We start from the raw sequence: 18766 nt of genomic DNA, 5'->3' as shown, positions 1-18766 counted from the left end.
TCATTGACTTACAGATGTATGTATGAAAAGCAGAAGGGCAGGAGGAGTAAGGGGGAGCTAGTCTTGGGGAGAATTTTAGCTTTTTATTAACTCTGACAGGCTCAGAATTCTTCCACTGTAGAACCATCCCAACTGTTCTTAGGTTAACCTAAATAAATCCAGTTATTTCAAGCTTCAATTCTCCCAGACATTTCCCTTTTCTTTCAGTCTGATCTTCATACTGCCCCATTTGTGCAATTTTCTCAAAATACCATTTCCAGAAATGGAACCCATTCCCTCAGAGAGAGATCAAAAGAACAACACGGGTAACCTATTGTGAACTGCTTTTGGCACCCATAATACACAAAAATGAGGTGTTTTTTTTTCTCCTCAGTTTGTTTTATTCATTCAGCTGCGATCAAATGCTCTTTGCTGTTGCCTGGTTAGGTGTTCTACCTTTTGGTAGTGTGGGGTTTAATTAATTCCCTCTTGGTGTGATGCCCTGCTCTGTCCAGTTGCTGAAGGCATCAAGGCAAGCACAGGTTTGAGACACGGGACTGAGCAACCTGCCTGCCCAGCAGTGAGATGGTGCAGAGGATCCTGTCCAGGGGAAGTCCAAGTGGGATGTCTTCTCCTGGCCTCCCTGGTGGATGTGCCCATGCTTTCCTGGATCCTTCATCTCCCAGCCTGCCTCAGATGGGGCTGAACAGTTCCTGAGAGGAGTCTGAAGTGGATTTCCATCACACCTTCTTATAAAAGCTCTGCTGCTCAGAGCTTTCTCTGGGCAGGAATAGGTCAGCTCCTTATCCCATCAACCTGAGATTTTCTGCTCTGCAGTTCTCCAGTTTTTTATTATGGTCCTCCCAAACTGTGAAGATGGAAAACAATTAATATACAGTAATTATTCAAATATTTCCTGTTCGGGGGATGGTGAGTTGGAGAACATGTAGGGATGTGACTGTAAGGCAATATCTGTACCTGGTCTTGAGTTATTTCATTGTGCTGTAGCAGAGAGATGTAGCATGGGCTGCAAGAACATCTTCAGAATAATACAGGAGGATATTTAAATAAGATTAATTGTATTTTCATTCATCTGAAATGGAAGTACACCAAATCCAAAGTCACTTTCAGCATTAAGACACTTCTGATGTTCCCCAGTGCTCATGATAAATAATTTCAATGTGGCTGTTTATAAAAGTAACAATCATGAACTCGGCTTTGTTAATGATCTATAGATAACAACGAGGACTCTTTCATGCAACCTAATAGGATTAATATAAACTTAGATATTCTTTGATCTATTTTTTCCTATTGCCAAAAGAAAGCCTCAGCAAGCAGAAATATTCTCCCTTGTGGCACAGGCGTTTAATTTTTGCCTTTATTTTTCGTGGTATAACCTGCAGAGTTTGACTCCACATTGCCCTTTAAAAATAACTTTTAGGTGTTCTTATATCAATCTAAACCATGTGAATGGTGCTATGATTGATTTGCTGGAGGCTGACATTCATCTATAATACATTCACAAGAGGAAGGAAGAATGCAAGTGCTCTCAATCTTTACTCCTCAACTCTTTCCTGAAAACCCTCAATGAGATTTTGAGGATATTTCTGCCTTTGAATCTGTTATTGTCAGGCGGGCTGAGTTAGTCCTTCATAGATTATTCACACATGACATCTTTAGGCCTCTATTTGAGAATTTATATCCCACTCCCAGCTTGGAAATAACACTCTGAGGGGTTTTATCTGCAGGACATGTCCACAGGCTGGTTTTCGTGTGTTGGATATTTGAAGGTCCATCTGGTTTATTAACACGCAGCTGGCTCTGTCCATCTACCTATACTACTGTTATGGAGAAAATCAAATTTCCAGAGCACGTGTTAGTTCTGAGGATTTCAGAGCTTAGATAAATGCTCCCCTTAGGTGTGATTGCCTTGTCAATACCCTGCTCTGCTTGGTGGAGCTGTAGGACACTGCAGAAGGACATTCGAGAAGAGCCTGCAGTTATTTTGGGGTGGAGTTCAGAAAATAGAAAACTTTTTTGTTGGAGCAATATGGATTTGGTCTCTTCCTGCAGTTCTCAGAGGTGTGTCAGTAAATAATCTGTGATATTTTTTTATGTGCCAGCACATAGTTACAGATTGGTCAGTTTATTAATTTACATCTTAAAGGAAATACATAAATCTGAATAGGAGAAGAGAGTTTAAATATTTAAAATATATTAAGAAGCACTGAGTAAAGGTGAAATAAATCTTTTCATATCAACAGCCAGCCAGGAGGAAAAATTAATTTGTATAGACCAAGCTCCATGTTACACTTGAGAGTGATTATTTGATTATTGATCTTCCAAGCATGAAATAAAGGGAAATTTTGTTATACGTGATGCTAAAAAATTTAAGAGAAGACAGCTGTAGTGTTATTTACAGAATATGTAAGAACAGAGGGTTTTTTCTGGTTTTATACTCAAGCTATTCTCCCAGGAAAAAATCCTGTTGGATGTATCTGTGCACTTAGTATTCTTACATGCAATAATGAGTAAAACTTTCCTGGAAGGAAGGGCCATGCTATTGCTTCCATCTTATGTTAGAGAAACTTAAGTAAACTAAAGTAGCTAAAACTTGTCTTTCTATCTGCAACAAAGTAAAAACGAAGAAAATATGGAGCCATAGGCTCAAAATTTAATCCTCAGGTAATTTGTTCTTTCCTGTGATTTTGGGCATTGCTTGTTCATCCTTCATGCCTTTCCTGCATCCCTCTCCCTTGCATCCTCAGTCTGATTTTGCCTTTACTGCACAGTAGTTCTTCCCAGCCTTACAAAGGAGTGGTTTGCAAGCCCAGTGACCTTGATTCTGTGGTGGAGAAGCTCTAAATTCACAATATTTGCTGGTGCTTTTGCTTTGCTCTGCCACTGGTGACTTTGGTTTGTAGCTCTCCATTACTATGGAGGGAGCAGTGCTGCTCAGATCTCTGCTTTGCAGCTTCTTTGTGGCATCACATGAGCCTGCCTCAGGCATTTAGGCTGATAATTGATTCATTAATGCCAGAAAAGGGTGGCAGTTTCTAGTTCTTAAAACTCCCACATAGAGTACCTTGTATATGAAAATAAAGACTAGAGTGAAGGAGCAGAAAAACAATAAAAAGGGTGCTAAGGGTGAAATTTTCATGCCTTTGGTAATTCAGAAAGTTAAGATTCACTTGATAGGCACATTCTTAGTACTTAGAAAAGAAAATTCCTGGTCTGCTTTTTCTGAGCTCCTATTTAAATGTCTGCATCACATGAATTGGTTGATTCAATAGAGGGCAAGCAATCGTCACTTTTAATTTTGTAGTATTTAATGTCATTTTTAATTTTGTAGTATTTAATGAGAAATGAGATTATCAATCTAGGCTTCTACTGTTATAAGCTGAATTATCTGTATTAATTAACATCTCCTATAATATACCTCAGGGATATTGTTCTGAAATCATTCAAGCTGAGTTCCTCCTGCCTGACACTCTGCCTTCAATTTAGCTAAGAGTTTGGAGGTGCATAAAGAAATTTCTTCTTAGAGATAAACCAGATCTACATTTTCTTCAGATGTGTGTGAGTGTGAGAGAAGGAAATTGAGAATTTGAGTGAAAGCCATTAAGTACTTGAAATTATTGTGAATATTAAGGTGCTTTGCTTATTGTATCAAGAGTAAAGCAAAATGGAGATACAGGTGTGGAAGGTACAACCATAAGTATCAGGAAGGAATATTTAGTCTTTTGTGTAACATGGCAGAATTAGTTGAATGGGGGCTTAAATATTTTGTTTAGTTTCCTGAAGAGTCAGGTGTTAGTCCTAAAAAATGAGGCTAAAGGGCATTTGGGGTCAATTTTATAATCTGGTACAGGAAATGCATTTACCTGCTGGATCAGCACAATGGGCAATTGACATTCAGTCCCCTAAAGAGGAAAAATCTGCCTTTTACCATTTATCAGCCATCCAAACCATGGCCATTTTCACAGCCTGGGTGACCTGCTGTGCCTTTCCACAGGGAGCTTTGGCAGTGAGCAGAAATGGGAGAGGAAAGCCATAAAATTGGTGTCTATTTGAATGATAATATTTTAACAATCAAATTACATGTGGAGCAAATTCCTTGGTGCCAAGCAGCATTTTATTAGTGCTACAGGGAGGCTTTTGATAACACTTTTTAGTGTTGAGAAGATCTGAGGATACTGAGTATGGGAAAGGATGTTTTTTGCATAAATCTTTTATGCTGACTACATAAACTACCAGATTTAATTCTAGCAACCAACAAGTTAATGAATTATGAGCTTTAGGCTGATATTCACAAATTGATGGCCATCTCCTCACATCAACCTGTCACCCTGTTAGATGAGGGAACAGGAGAAAATACCCATGGTTGCAGTTTGAGGGTTTCTTTTCCCAACACATTTCTTTGCTCCAAAGCTCTCAGAGCCACTGTGCCCCTTCCTTGTTGTCAAAGAATGAAAGGGTAGTAACAAACAGCATGAAAGACTTCAAAAATCAGAAACTAGGACTTCACAGTGTCAAGCTTGTGGGAGCTTTTGGATCAGACCCTTTGATGGAATGAGCTGAGCTGGGTCACAGCTGCTCAGGGGTGGGAAGCCCACAGGAAGGACCTTGGCTCTTTTGGAGGATCATCAAGGATGATTTACTTAATTGAAGCAGCTCCTTGAGGCACTTCAAATGAAGTGGGATGAGTCTGAGCACAAGTCCCTGGCAATTGTCCACCCCTCAGGAGCCCAGGCTTCCCCCAGCCAGCTGTGCCTGTCCCAGGAGTGAGGTGCTGGGTTCAGAGGACAAGTGGCCCTCCCTTCTCTGCTGCACATGGCAGGAGATGTTCACACAGGCAGGTGCCCCTCGATGTGTCTGTAACAACAGAAAAACACAATAAAAGGGAAGATGAGCAAGCTCTGCTCTGCTCTTGCAGACTAAGGCATTTCAGGATTTAATTATACTACAGGTATATAAATTCCGGAAACATGTTAATGCTCCCATGATTAAAATTATAGAGGGCCTAATTGAAAAAGCATAAACCGAATTGAAGAATTCCTAATTATAGTTTGCTTTGAGGTGTTAATTTCCTCCATAATGAATGCGTAATTTCTTGGAACTAGAAAATGGGGTTGCTGCACCACTGCGTGGGATGCAGATGGAATGAAGGGATTATCATAAATGCAGCCAGACAATTCTCAGGAATAAACCTGTGCAGCCATGATGCTCTTCTGCCTCCCCAAAATATCAGCTTTCCTTGCACTGTGGTTTTTCAAAGCAAAAGGCAGAGCCAGGAACAGTGAAGGATTTGCTTGCAGTGCAAAAGGAAGGGGAAATAGGGCTGGTGTCAGTCAAAGTAGTCATGGTGCAAATGGGGAAGGAGGAGAGAAGCAGAATGTGGAGTATTTATAGTGGGAAAGCCAAACAGTAAAAGAGGAGGAAATGCCAATTTCCCTTGTGGTCCACCTTGACAGACCCCTAAGGAACTGCAGGAGCTGATGATGCAGGTTAAGGGCTTTTTTCTGCCAAAGGACACAGCCTATGTGTAATATTTGCTCTTTTGTAAAAAATACTCTCAGTTCTGAAGGGAGATGGTGGGCTACAGGATTGTCAAATGCAATCTCCTAACATTTTAATCCATCCCATTCCCACTGTGGTCAGGGTGGGAGGTGTTTATGGATGAATTTCTGCAGAGAAGTTCTTATCCTTGGGACTTTCCCACTCCCTCTGTCCTCAATTTCCCTTCATTCTGGGGCAGGAGATGTTGTAGTGAAGGCACCATTTTAGATTTCTCCCTGGTATCAGAAGCATGACAATTTTGCACTTTTTGAAAAGCAAAATGTGTCCAGAAAACGTGGAAAGGAGCTGGTGGATACTCCTGCAGCTTCAGGTGCTGAAAATCTGTGCTAGCCTTCCCCAGGAGAGCTCATCATCATTGCACATTGACCACAGGACTGGGAGTAGTTGAGTAATGAAGTTTATCAGAAGGCTGTAAACAGAAAAGATTCCCTCTTTTTTCCTAGTGTTTTTCTTAGCCTCTTAATTTAAAAAATATCCAAACAGACACGACCTCAATAAAATTATGTTTCTAGTGTTCTGTCTTAAGAAAAACATCAGATTCTTCTGTGTGGGTTTTCCCTGCATAGATGTGTCTGTGGAAAAGGCAGAGGAAGCTTGAATTACCAGCTAGATTAATTCTGCATCCAAATGAACCTAATTTGATGGAAGCCATTGGAAAAAGCCAAATTAATTCTGACTGAGAATATATGCAAATACCCCCATCCTCTTGCTCAAGCTGCTGCTTTTATGGAGGGTGTGGCAGGAAGTGCTGGACAGTCCCTGTGAGGGTTTGCCATGGTCTCTCCTTGCCCTGCAGGCTGCTCAAGAACCACTTTGCCTCTTCTTGTCCATGAAACTTCCTCCTGGTCTTAAACCTGCACTTGTTGAGGATGACAGGACCTCAGCCAGCGATGCCTGTCTAATACAGAGCAACATTAACAAAACAGAAGTGGGCTTTGGCTTTTTTTTTTGTAGATTAAACAGATGGCAGGTGGCTCAGGAGAGAAGAGACACCTCCAAAGCTACTCACTCAAAGCTCCTGTTGCAGTGAAAGCTGTATCTGTCTGCACTCATTATCTTTAATCTGCCAGCAGAAAATAGCATTGAACTGGAGAGAGGGACTGGGCCAGTTCCACCAGGGAGCAGCAGCTATTATGGCTAATCTGGATTGCAAGCCAGGTCAGGTTTATGGAGATGGTTGAGATAATGAACACAGAGCTTTGAAATGTCCTCTGGGTTTTTTTGTTTGTTTGTTTGTTTTTGGTTATTTGGTGGGGTTTTTTGAGTGTTTTGTTTGTTCTTGTTTTTGTTTGTGTTGGGTTTTTTTGGGGGTTTTTGTTTGTTTTTACTTCCCAGAAGATTAAATGGAGAATTTAAAGCATTTAAGAGAGTACAAGTAGTAGGACACATGTACAAGTAAACAGATGCAGGAGCAGCATTCTGGAGGGCTGGGGATGGTCTTTCTGCAAGTCTGAATTGCATCGTTTATTAGGGCAAATAATACAGCTGGGGAAAATGTCCCTTTAAGTACACAAATCCTTCTCTATGGTCAGTGAATACAGTTGTGTTCTGAATAGCTCCTTAGGTTTTGTGCATGTTACCACATTGCTGTTTGCTGTGCACAGCTGTTGTGATGACGGCCAGATTTGCTTTTAGAGCTACATGGGAATATTTGGATTTTTGGATACCTTTCCATAGCTTCTTCAGTCAGAGAAGAGTCATGGTGGGTGGAACCTTAGGAGGTTGGAAACATTGATTTTAATAGACATATTTATGTCTAGGTACATACATACATAGGTGCACACAGGGTGTTTAGATGTGTATGTATAGAATCATTGAAGCACAGAATTATTTGGGTTGAAGGAACCTTCAAGTTCGCCTGGTTCCAAGACCCTGCCATGGACAGGGACAACTTTCCCTATCCCAGGTTGCTCAGAGCTGCATTATTTAAACCATCATTATTGGCACAATGTTGTTACTGGTGTTTATGGTCCTGTTGCATCTTTTCTGTGGTGCAGTTTTAAGACAGAACCATTCTCCAAACTCCCCTTTCCCAGCACTGTCTGCTCCTCCCTTATCACTGCAGGTCACATCTCTAGTGATGCTCAGAAGTCACATTTTTCTCCTTTTTTCCCCTGATTTGAAAGATTTCGTAGGAAGAGCATGTGTTCAGACTGGATACTCCAGACTCCATTAGACAGGACATATTGGCTGGTGGGTGGATGGAGGAATATTGGACAGGAAAGTGTGGATTTGTTTACATACAACTGATACAGTGATATCAGAGTCACATTCCCCAGCCACTGTTTATATATCTGCAGCAGTGGGATAATTACTGTACCTCGGGTTCTGTCAGGATAAAACCTGACAACCCACAAAGGCCATGGAATATTTGACTAGACTCTGTCACTATTTTACTAAAAACCCCACCTAACCACCATCAAAAATCCCTAAAACCCCAAGCAACCCAGAACAAACAACCTTCCCACACACACACCTTCCAACAGAGTTTTATTTTTTTCAGTCAGCTGTGGGAGTTGTATGTGAGACTGCAAAGGAATTTCAGACAAAGCATCCTGGCCGAAGACAGCATTTGTTAGAGTGACACTGGCAGGATGCTTTTCTGTCAGAATCTGAGGTATTGATGATTCTGAGATTGCAGAAAGTCTCTGTCTGTCAGCCCCGCTGTCAAAGCAGAAGCCATAATTGGTCTGTGCTGGTTTCCAGGTTGTTTATTCTGTTGATCTCTCACATGTTCTGCTGCCCTGCCCAGCTCTGTCCTGCAGGGCAGCGTGTGGGGCTCTGCCCTCAGTGGGATGTGACAAACATTAAATACCAGAAACTCCCTGGGCTGCATTTACAATAACATGCCAATATCTGTCACCTACGTTGGACAGTGTGTCCCCAGCCTGAACCAACAGAAAAATGCCAACACCACAGTGAAACATGGAGGGCATGAAGGAGGAGAAAAAGGACAAGGCACACCCAATTTCCTCCATCTTGTCCCCTTTGAACCCCTCATCTAGAATCCTAAAATTTTACTTTTGCACCCATGCCACACTTAATTATTACTTCTATCAAACACTCAGAGCTGGTAATTCATCCTGTAAGATTGCAAACTCTTTTCCATGGACAGAGATCACAGCCAGTGTCTCTGGGGGCTTTGTCCAGGGGGGTTCCTGACCCCTGCCAGGGTCCCAGACCTGCCAGGGCAGCCAGAGGGAAGCCCTGGATTCCTACACTTTTCTGCAAATACAAACATTTTATTTGCACAGTTGCTGAAACAAATGCCACTGCCTGTCCCACAGGCAGCTCAGCACAGCTCCTGCTGCTGGCTGGGGACAGCACAGACCCATCTCTCTCCCCTGTACAGGAACCATGCAGTTATTAAACATCCTCACTTTTCCTGGAGCCCATTCCAATCACTAGAGAAATTTAACAAAGCTTGAAATTTTAGCGATGAAAGAATGGCCGTGTGAAAAGGATGACTCCAAATGGCTTTATCCAAGTGTGAAATCGTTACCTTTTGTTTCATGAATTTCAGGGTCTGACATGGCCTGGTAGTAAATCTGGAGCACTGAGCTGAATATGAGAGTGGAAGAAAATGTGAAGAGACTCTCTTCCCAGCCTTCTTGATTATTAAATGGATTTCATTATTATTGGCTCTATCTCAGCAGGTTTTTTTCATCACAATGGCAGTAATTACCATCTCTCTTCCTATGCCATTTTTTACAAATTTGGCTGAATTTGAATCTTTTTTTTTGGTATTCTTCAACTTTAGTGAACGTAGTAGAAGAGTTGTTTAATTTAAATGACTGTTAAAAGAACACGCAAAAATAACTCCAAAATGAAGGCTCTGGTGTGAATAACTTTGCAATATGAGAGACTATTTCCTCAAGCAGCATCACTATTATAAGCTTTATTTTTGTGAATGCCTTGCAGATGTGAGCAAGCTGATTGATGTCAGTGCAGCCCAATATTCATAATGGGCTACTTTTTGAGTCTTTGAAACAACCAAGCACATTCCAGAAGATGACACTGTAGAACAATCACTTTTTTCCCCATATTTTCTGCATGAAACTGTTTATTGAAAGCAAACCTTCACTTCAGCATATTGTATTCTGCATGGAGCTGTTCTGGAGTGCAATGGAAACAGCAGCAGTCTTTAATTGATTTTAATGTGTTTCGAATCAGTTCTTAAATAGACAGAAAATTGCAGAACAGAGCACTGGGTCCTGTCAGGGCGTCCTAGGTGGCTGTGAAATGAAGTTCATTATGGTTTGTAGATTACTTTCAGAGCTTCTGATTAAAAATGCTACTGGAGGTACTGAGGGTGACATTTTAGAATATGCGAAGGCAGTAACTCAGTTCTCAGGAATATATTGGCACCTGTTGGCACCCAGAAAAATTTATGAACATGGAAGCACTGAATTATTAAAGAAATATGTATATTGATCTAGTACTGATATCCAACTGTGACGGACAAAAACTCTCCAACAGTTTAAAGTTAGAAAGTGTGTGTTTATTGTGTGTGGGATCGCTCCCATATACACATGGTGCTTTCTAGGTGATTACAGAGCCCTTTTATCCATACAAATATTGAATACCCAAAATACAAATACATATTGATCATTTTGGTACATCCCATTCCCCGCTTGGTATGCTAATCACTCCAAAAGTTATTAAGCATGCATAGTTTTTTCCTTGAAATGGGTCAGTGTCCCTTTCATGGGGAGGGGTCCCAAAATGAGGAAGTAGATGAAGTCTTCCTCGTTCTGACCTTTCTACCTTTTCAATACAAATATGACAAACTCTTGGTAGAACTCCCATTCCTTGTCTTCAGTTGGTTTCAGAACAGAGGAGGCCCACAATTGTCTTATGTTTCTAAAAGCTATTTGCCAGTTTCTGTATTCTTCATTATAAACCCAGCTACATAAACATTGTGTTGGGAAGCAATCAATTATTAGTTAACTACTAACTCCTAACTTCATCAACGCCTTCTCATTTATTTTAATTAAATCTAGTAAGGCTTATCTCTAACTACTAAAATCTTAGCTGCTCTAAAATCTCTAAATTCCTTAAAGTTTATGTTTCAGCTTTCTGGGAGTTGACTCTCAGGTGCCTGAATGTTTGATTGCAGGAGGTGCCTGGTCAGGAAATTCACTCTTGGAGCCCAAGGAAAGCAGTGCTGCAGTGGGTGCTCAGAGCAGTGAGTGTCAGCATCAGCCTTTATGGCAGTTATCCCTTGAGATTTGTAAACTTTATGGAATTGTCTGTTATATAAAGCTTTTTTAAACTTGATTTGAGTTTATTATTTTACAAAATCTCCCATATGCAGATTCATAGAGGGGCTGGAGGCACTTTGTGAGAAGGATCTATTTACAGTTTAATGTCACCATTTTTTAGGGTAAATAATACAGATTACTGATATATGGAGTACCTTTCTTCAAAATTCCCATTATTTTATTTCTGACTGTCTCTGCGGCAGAATTCAGGCTTTGATCTCGCTATCTTTAAGAGTGGGAAATAAAGATGTTGATGCTACTCTTGTGTCTCAGTGTGCATCACTGAAGGCAGCTTGGCCATAAAACAAGCATCTGCACTTCCAATGGCTAATCTGAATTCTAAATGTGGGTGTCAGGCAGCCCATCAAACCCTCTCCCATTCCAGTATCCTGGGAGATGGCTCCATACTGTCAGAATAAATGTGATGAACCTTCACGGATATTTACAGATATACTTACTTGTGCTCAACCAAATTTAACAGGATCACAAGTTAAATGCAATGATCAAATGATAAAAAGCTGGTGCTCAGAATCTGTAGCTGGAGTCTTGTGTGGCACACAAGGGGAAAGAAGCTGAAGTGGTTGTTGGTCCCTCTACTTATTGTACCTTTGTCCCTGTTCATGTGCTGCTGATGCATTTTCTTTACCTCTGTGCAGGTCAGACAGTATTTGGGATTTATTTTCATGTGTTTTGATGGTCTTTTTTGGAATAGATGGATCTATTCTTCCATGGGTTATGTGCAGGAGTGGAAACTCAACATCTAGCTGCATGTCAGCTGCTACATCCCACATGGGGAGGCACAAATCCTTCCTTCATTTGCTCCTTTTTGTCCTTCATTCTTTGAATTAAAATAACCAGTAACAAGGAAACCACTACTCTCTTATTTCCTGTAGCCTATCAAAGAGTTATTCTGGAAGTACTGTGTTCATCAGAGCTAGAAGTAGGAAGTTCCTGTTCTCTGTAGGATGAACAACAAAACCAACTCGCAGTAGTCTGCTAAAAAAAAAGCACTACAACATCAAGCTGTACTAATTGCCACTTATTTTTGCTCCCTGGGAGAAAATAATATTGGAAATAATATATGGCTGATAATAAATTTATGTGTTAAATGAAAATATATTAAATCTTTATATGATGTGAAGGAAAGTTTAATAACTAGATTGGTCCAGAGGGAGTACTCAGCTGCTGAAACATTGTTTCTTTTAAGCTTTAATAATTCAGGTGAGTGGATCACTGCAAGGTTACAAAGAAATTATATTCCTTTTCCTACCCTCTCACTATCAAGAGTGTAGTGGAGGTTTCACCTTGTTGTTGTGTCAGGATACCAAAGTGCATGGGCCAGATGTTGGATGTATGGAGAGCTCTGACTCAGCTTTTCCTCCCCCTATTCCCGTGTATCCTATATTTAAACTTTGAGACTGATCTTAATATTTAACTTGTGGACAAGTATTGTCTCACTACATCCTCAAAAAACAAACAAACAAACAAACAAACAAACAAACCAAAACAAAATTAAGATCAGGGAAAGGAGAAGCCTGAGGCAAACAGAGAGATCTCCATCACAGCAATGGACTGTGACTAGGAATGCTGATTTTTTTCACACTGAATAGGGAACTCATCATTTAAAAAATTACCTTGTAGGTGGTGATAAGGGCACCTTTCATTCCCCTGCAGACAGCACTTCTGCTGTGGCCCGTTATGGTGGGTGCTTTTATCAGTGATTTACAGCCGAGCTGTCAAAAACTTTAAAAAGCTTCTATTAAATTGATGTGGATTTATCTATCTAAGACCTTTGAAATTTATAAAGGAGCCCAGTGTTGGCCTCCTTTTCTAATCAGAGTGTGCAGCCGCACACAGGGCAGTCAGCTCCCCAGCCTTCTAGGAGGTCAGGCATTTGTTTTGTGGCCCAGATGTGAGAATCCCTCGAGAGCTGTCTGCAGAGCAGAGCCTGTGGATGTTTAGAAAGCAGTCCCTGGTGTTTTTTACGGGGACAGCAGCATTATTTGGCTGCTCCAAAGTGGGCTGGGGTAGCACTTGGAGCACAAAACCCCTGCTAACTACCACCCTGCAGCACATCCACGTGTGTTTGATTGCAGTGTTTCCAAATGCGTCCTGACATTAAAAACTGGAATGCAGGAGGTAGTGTGGCTGTATCATCTTTCATTTTACTGGCACTGAAGCTGTTATCTCGTGTAGGAGTTTGAATGCTCTGTTTTTGTTGTCTCTTTTAATGTCATTTCTATGTATGACACTGACTCTCACATCCAGCTGGGCGTTTGCAGCCGAGGCATTGATTCCTGCCAGGAAAGCCATGGTAGCTGATCCTGGCTGGAAGCAGCAGCTTTGAAGCTTGAGATGGGGAGAGCCCCAGGAAATCCATGCTACTGCCTACCTGGGGGATGGAATAAGAGCTATTGAAATAGTTTGGATATCTCCTCCTTATTTTCATTGCCTGCTTGCCCTTTTTATCCTCCTTTCCAGTACCACTTTATGGAAATCCACTCCTTTCCCTTGTCTGTAATCACACTGGTGTTACAGAATTGTCAGGGATAGCAAATGGCAAAAGGTAGACCCTGCTCAGCCCTGACCCAGAGATGTGAGTGCAGCTGAAGGGCTCTTTTAGGCCAAAAGGGCAGATCCTCCTCACCAAGTTTATCCTCAGTTAGTGCCCAGCCATAAACTTGGGGACTGTGGTGCATCCCACCACTTTCCCATCTTCTGAGCAAAGCTGGATTAGCTTTACTCTGCTAAGAAATGTTGTAGTAATGCAGATGGTTTGCTAAACCTTAGGGTGGGTAATAGGACATTTGCTACTCAGAATTCCCACAGCAATTCCATTTGGGTGTAGGATTGGTGGGGTTTTGCTCCAAGTTACAAGAGCACCTCAGTTCAGGTGTGGAAGCACTTGCTGTGCTGTGCAGCACTTCATTGGTTAATGCAGAAAAGCTGATCTCTGAAAATGCCCTAAAGGCAGGCAGGGAAATTCTGTTCCTAGGTATAAACAAAATAGGAGGAGAAGAGAATAACACAAAACAAAACAAAAAACCACAATGATCAGGGAAAAAAAATAATCTGTGCCAGTCTGTGTCCCTGCTGGGATGAACTGGGAATCCTGCCCTTCTGGAGGGTCTAGACAGATCAGAATACCAGGATCAGAACAGAAAGTGAGACCCAGAGTAACCATTTGATAAGGGAACCAGAGCTCGGAGTGATAATCTTCAGCCCAAAGTGAGCTTTGAACTCAGACATGCTCCTGGCTGCTTGACCACTTCATTTGAGAGTGGCCAGGCTCAGAGAAGAGTAAGGCTGGGGGATGCTGGACCCCAAGGCAAGCAGCCAAGGCAAAGATGAGGATGCTGTGTCAGCCAGTGTGAGCTGGGGCATCAGGGAGAAAAATGCCATTAAAGCAGTCAGTCCCCCACCCAAATGTCACCAGAGGAGGGCTTTTAGCCAGAGGAAGCAGTGACAGCAGTGCTAGCTCAGATACCTGTTCCATGGACAAGGAGACAGCGTTTGAGCAGGAGATGAACAGGATTTTAACTTGAACACAAAGGGGAAAATTGCTACAGCCCAGCTGAATGTTCATGAACACACTGTCATGCTGCCAGGGGAACCTTGATTCATTTCAAAAGAATAAACATTAAAAGTAAAATTTCAGGCCACTACAAGTGTGAGTTATCCCTGTGAAGGGAAGAAGTACATTAATAGCTAAGTGGGAAAGAGAAAATGTGAAATAATAGAGGCAGAAGAGTATCTATGACTGGGTTCAGTCTAAAAAGTATCTCTGACTGGGTTCTGTATGTATCAAAACTCTTGATCATGATAAAAAGTGTCTGTAGTGCTCTAATGATTTGGGAAAGAGTTCAGTTACCTGGCAGTTCGTGTCCCTGGGAGCTTCCCCTTCTCCAAAGACAGGCAGTGCACGAGTTCTTGGCTTGCAAGTGGGATAACCAGGAGAATGACTGTCACCCTTAGGTCTGGGGAGAGAGGATGAGGGAGTTCTTGGCCTCTGTTTAGGCTGAAAGCAGATTAATATATGTGTATACATATATATTTGTGTTTATACCTAAAGGAAACATTTTCTTTGACCAGAAAATGCAAGTGTTTAGGACTGGATGAAACAGAAACCAAGTGTTTTTAAGGTTAGAAGGCATCTGGCAAATGTCCATGAAAGTGTCAGCTACAATTTTGCACATGGCTGACAAATAAAATGACAAACTTTCCCAGTAGTGTGGATTTTTATGGCCAAAGAGAAGGGTCAGAATAAGAATGGAAACTCTCAGTAAACAGTGGCCAAACCAGCCCAGTACAATTTGCTATTGCTGAGCTGAGGAGAGGGTTTGTATTGATCAGGCTTGCAGGTCCCACTGCATCCTCAATGATAATACTTAAAGTGTTGCTTGGAAACCTGGTTTTGTCTTTTTAAAACTGTAAAATAAATATCACAGAAGGTCTAAAATAATTTATTAGAGGCCCTGATGAACTGTAGGAGGGGGACAGCTTTCCAAAATGTTGATGGGACATCATTAAAGGCTGCAGTCCATGCAGCTGGAGCTCCTGCTACTTTAGCAAACGCCAGTGTAAGGACAGCTTTACTATTGAGTAACTCATAAATTGCTCGTGCTTGTACAGATTAGCTGGGACTGTGTCTAGCAGTGGGAGCCCAATGGTTTCAAGTTCTTCCCTGCCTGCCCTGCTGTCAGCAGAGCATGAGCCCCAGCACCTGGGAATTCCAGGGCAGGAGCTGGGGCTGCTTCTCTGCTGCGTGCTGGAGGAGCCAGAACTCTGCTTCTCACGTTGCTATTGCTGTGCTGGAAATTCCCCAGCCCGACCCTCGTGCAGCAATGAGCCTGTGAGCACCAGGACAGAGATACACTGCGGGCTGCTCCCCATCTCCTAATCCATCTCCCCTGTCTGCCAGAACAAAGGCCCAGCCTGGCACAGACAGCTGAGGGCAGCACCTCTGAATAGCCTGACACCAAGCAAAATGACTGCAGCCCTATCTCTCTTTGTCAAGCCTGTGAGTGCTGTTAAACAGACAGTGGAACCTCCTGGGCTACGGCAGCATGGAATTCCAGGGCTTTGTTAGCTGCCTGAGGAGGAAAGGAAAATAAAAAAACAGAGTGCATTTGAATGCCTTACAGGCTCTGAGCCTGGAATAGTAAGCTAGAAATAACAAGATTGCTATTATATATCATAATGGCCAAAAGCTTAGCAGGAATCAAAAAGGATTATTATTTCATAGAGTCAGAGAGAATATGAGGAGTTGTTGCTTGTTTCTTGAGACAAAAGTGGATTGAGGGAGCTATAAAGCCACCTGCTCAGTACATAAACAGTCCTCGAGGGATGGAAGATAGAAGGAGACTTGCCATTGGGAATTAGAGAATTCTACATTGCAGGATATCCCAAAAAGAGGTCATAGAATACCAGAATGGTTTGGGTTGGAAGGAAACTTAAAGCCCATCTAGTTTTAACCCCCTGCCATGGGCAGGGACACCTTTCACTATCCCAGGTTGATCCAAGCCAAGTCCAACCTGGTCTTGGACACTGCCAGGGATCCAGGGCAGCCACAGCTGCTCTGGGCACTCTATGCCAGGGCCTAACCCGGTCCTTATGTGGACATCAAGATCCACATCTTGAGGGAGGGCCAAAAAAAGTGATGTTCAAGATTTGTTTTGGCCTAAACAGCTTTTTGCACCCTGAAACTGTTTCCAAAGGCACCTGACACCATTGCCACCTGCTCCTGCTCTCCTCCACTGCAGCCGCCATTTGGCCCAAGCAAAGAATTTAGGTTTCACTTTAGTGGCTGAAAGAGAAAGCGTCTGCTTGCCAACATTCAGGACATTAAAAATTAATTCTAGACTAGATATTTTATTAGTTACTCCTTTTCCTAAAGAGTGACATGATTGACATCTACTCTGACTTTCACCCAGGTTTATCCTGATTTACTCAATTAAACAAACAGAGCACAAGGCCAGCATCTTGCCCCCACAGTGACTTTCAGTGGCCACTGCCCCTGCCACTGCTGTGCCAGGAGCTGTTCTTGCTGGGACGCCTCAGCTGCATTTCTGACTTTGCTCTACTCTTGTCCTTTTATTTATTGCTGACATTCAAGGCTCTGGGGTCTCTAATCTCACCTTTCTCTCTCTCTCGCAGTGTCTACCAGCTCGTTGTCAAGGAGGAGAAGCTGCAGAAAGCCCGGAGAGCTGCAGACATCATCGAGTGCTTCTCTGTGCCAGTGAGCTACAAGAACGCCTCCAGCCTGGACTCCCCACACTACTTTGCAGCTGAGCTGAAGCCCATCAACCTCCCTGTCACACAGCCCTTCACCGTGGGTGACAACAAGACCTACAATGGCTACTGGAATGCTCCTCTTTCCCCCCTGAAAAGCTACAGCATATACTTCCAGGCTCTTAGCAAGGCCAATGGAGTAAGTGCAGGGCAAATTGAGCTGCATCTGTAGGTGTGACTGCCTCTCTCTGTCCTCCTCACCATTCTCCTTCCTTCTCGATTGGATGCTGTTTAACTTCTCCTTCTTATTACCCTCTTACAGAAATCTGATGAAAATCAAGCATGCCACTACTTGTTCTTCACTCAAATCTCTCTCTGATGCTCAGATCCAATGAGAAATCTGTTGAGGACCCTGATTCTGTAAAGGCACATGTTGCCATGTGATTTACTAAATGAGCTGCTTAGAATTTAGATATTTTTTATCCTTCAATAAGCATGAATGTCAGAGTATGGGCTATTGTGCTTTTAAGAGCCACAACTACAGTATCTTGATAGTTCACATTGCTTGTGATTTTGGAGGAGATATTATGAATTTGGATTACCTTAGAGCTTGCACTTGGCCATATCCCAGTGCAGCACTTGTGGTTGGGAGCACTAGCTTGAGGAACTCAGGTACTGCAGTGGGGATTGTCTGCATCTCTGTCCTACCCCTCTGCAAGTCTGTATTTTTATACAGTTTTACTCTGTGATACTGAGTTCAAAATGCAGACTGCACAGGAAATGTAGCCCACCCTATTCTCAGACTCAAATGACACACACAGTGCCACAACACACCCCATCCCACCACAGGAAGACAGGAGGCCTCTCTTCCCTCCTCTCTTCCAGCTGAGGATAATTTGTGACCTTTTACCTCTCCTGGTTCAGGCCAGATCCAGCCTCAGTGGATCAGCTTCCTCCCCTTTGGCTCCCCAGCTCTTTTCCATTCATACATAACACAAGGGAATTTGCCACTCTGGCCTCCTGAAGTGTCTTAGAGCATCAACAAGGCATCACAAATTTGGATAGCAGAGTCTGCTATTATTAGCATGTTTGCCAGTGCTTTCAGAAATTTAATTTTAACACAGATAAATTCTCCATGATATCACCCCTGAGAGAGAAACATTACAAAAATCAGTCAAAGGTGAACAGTGCAGGCTTTAGTGGCTTTTATACCTGAAATGCAGCTGCACATTGCAGAGGACTGGGATGGTTTCACAGGCTGGCAGTGCCAACAAGTGTTCACAACACATCTGAGTGCTTTACACCCTTCATTTATCACCATTTTCCTGCAGAGCTTCAGCTGTGTGGCTGACAAGTACAAAATCTCTTCAACACTGTGCTGGTTTTCACCTTGGTTTCCTTTCTAGCCAATACAGTTTCCTTCCAGCACTGCTCAATTAATTCAGTTTTGGATTTGCCTTTATAAGAGGAATTGTGAATATATGTATATGTCTCTCTGTTTCTAGTTAGTTCCCCCATGTGTGAGAGCTAATTGCTAGCGAATGGATCCCCAGGGAAGAAGAAACTTTATTTGCTTAAGTACAATATAATATTCCATAAATGGGTTGTGAGGATGGAAGTGTAGGCTTCCCTTGGTGTTCTGAATCCAGGCAGCACTGGTGTTCCTGCTTTTCCTGCATCTCACCCTACATTGCAGGTGTTAAGGACTCAAA

At 42.4% G+C, this 18766-nt stretch overlaps 1 protein-coding gene across 5 annotated transcripts in view; it reads left to right on the top strand.

Annotated features, from left to right (window-relative positions):
- The window catches only part of PTPRT (protein tyrosine phosphatase receptor type T), a 465371-nt gene that overhangs the window by 348864 nt on the left and 97741 nt on the right, over positions 1–18766 (top strand). For all 5 annotated transcript variants that reach the window (XM_021535473.3, XM_021535470.3, XM_021535472.3 and 2 more), the window contains exon 12: positions 16980–17253. In XM_021535473.3, the coding sequence (XP_021391148.1) occupies positions 16980–17253 (274 nt within the window). The remainder of the gene's footprint in view (positions 1–16979; positions 17254–18766) is intronic.

Source organism: Lonchura striata, chromosome 17, assembly GCF_046129695.1.
Source record: "Lonchura striata isolate bLonStr1 chromosome 17, bLonStr1.mat, whole genome shotgun sequence".
In the NCBI taxonomy this organism is placed as follows: domain Eukaryota; kingdom Metazoa; phylum Chordata; class Aves; order Passeriformes; family Estrildidae; genus Lonchura; species Lonchura striata.
Note: the sequence above shows the minus strand (reverse complement) of the source record. Positions and strands in the feature narration are given on the sequence as shown.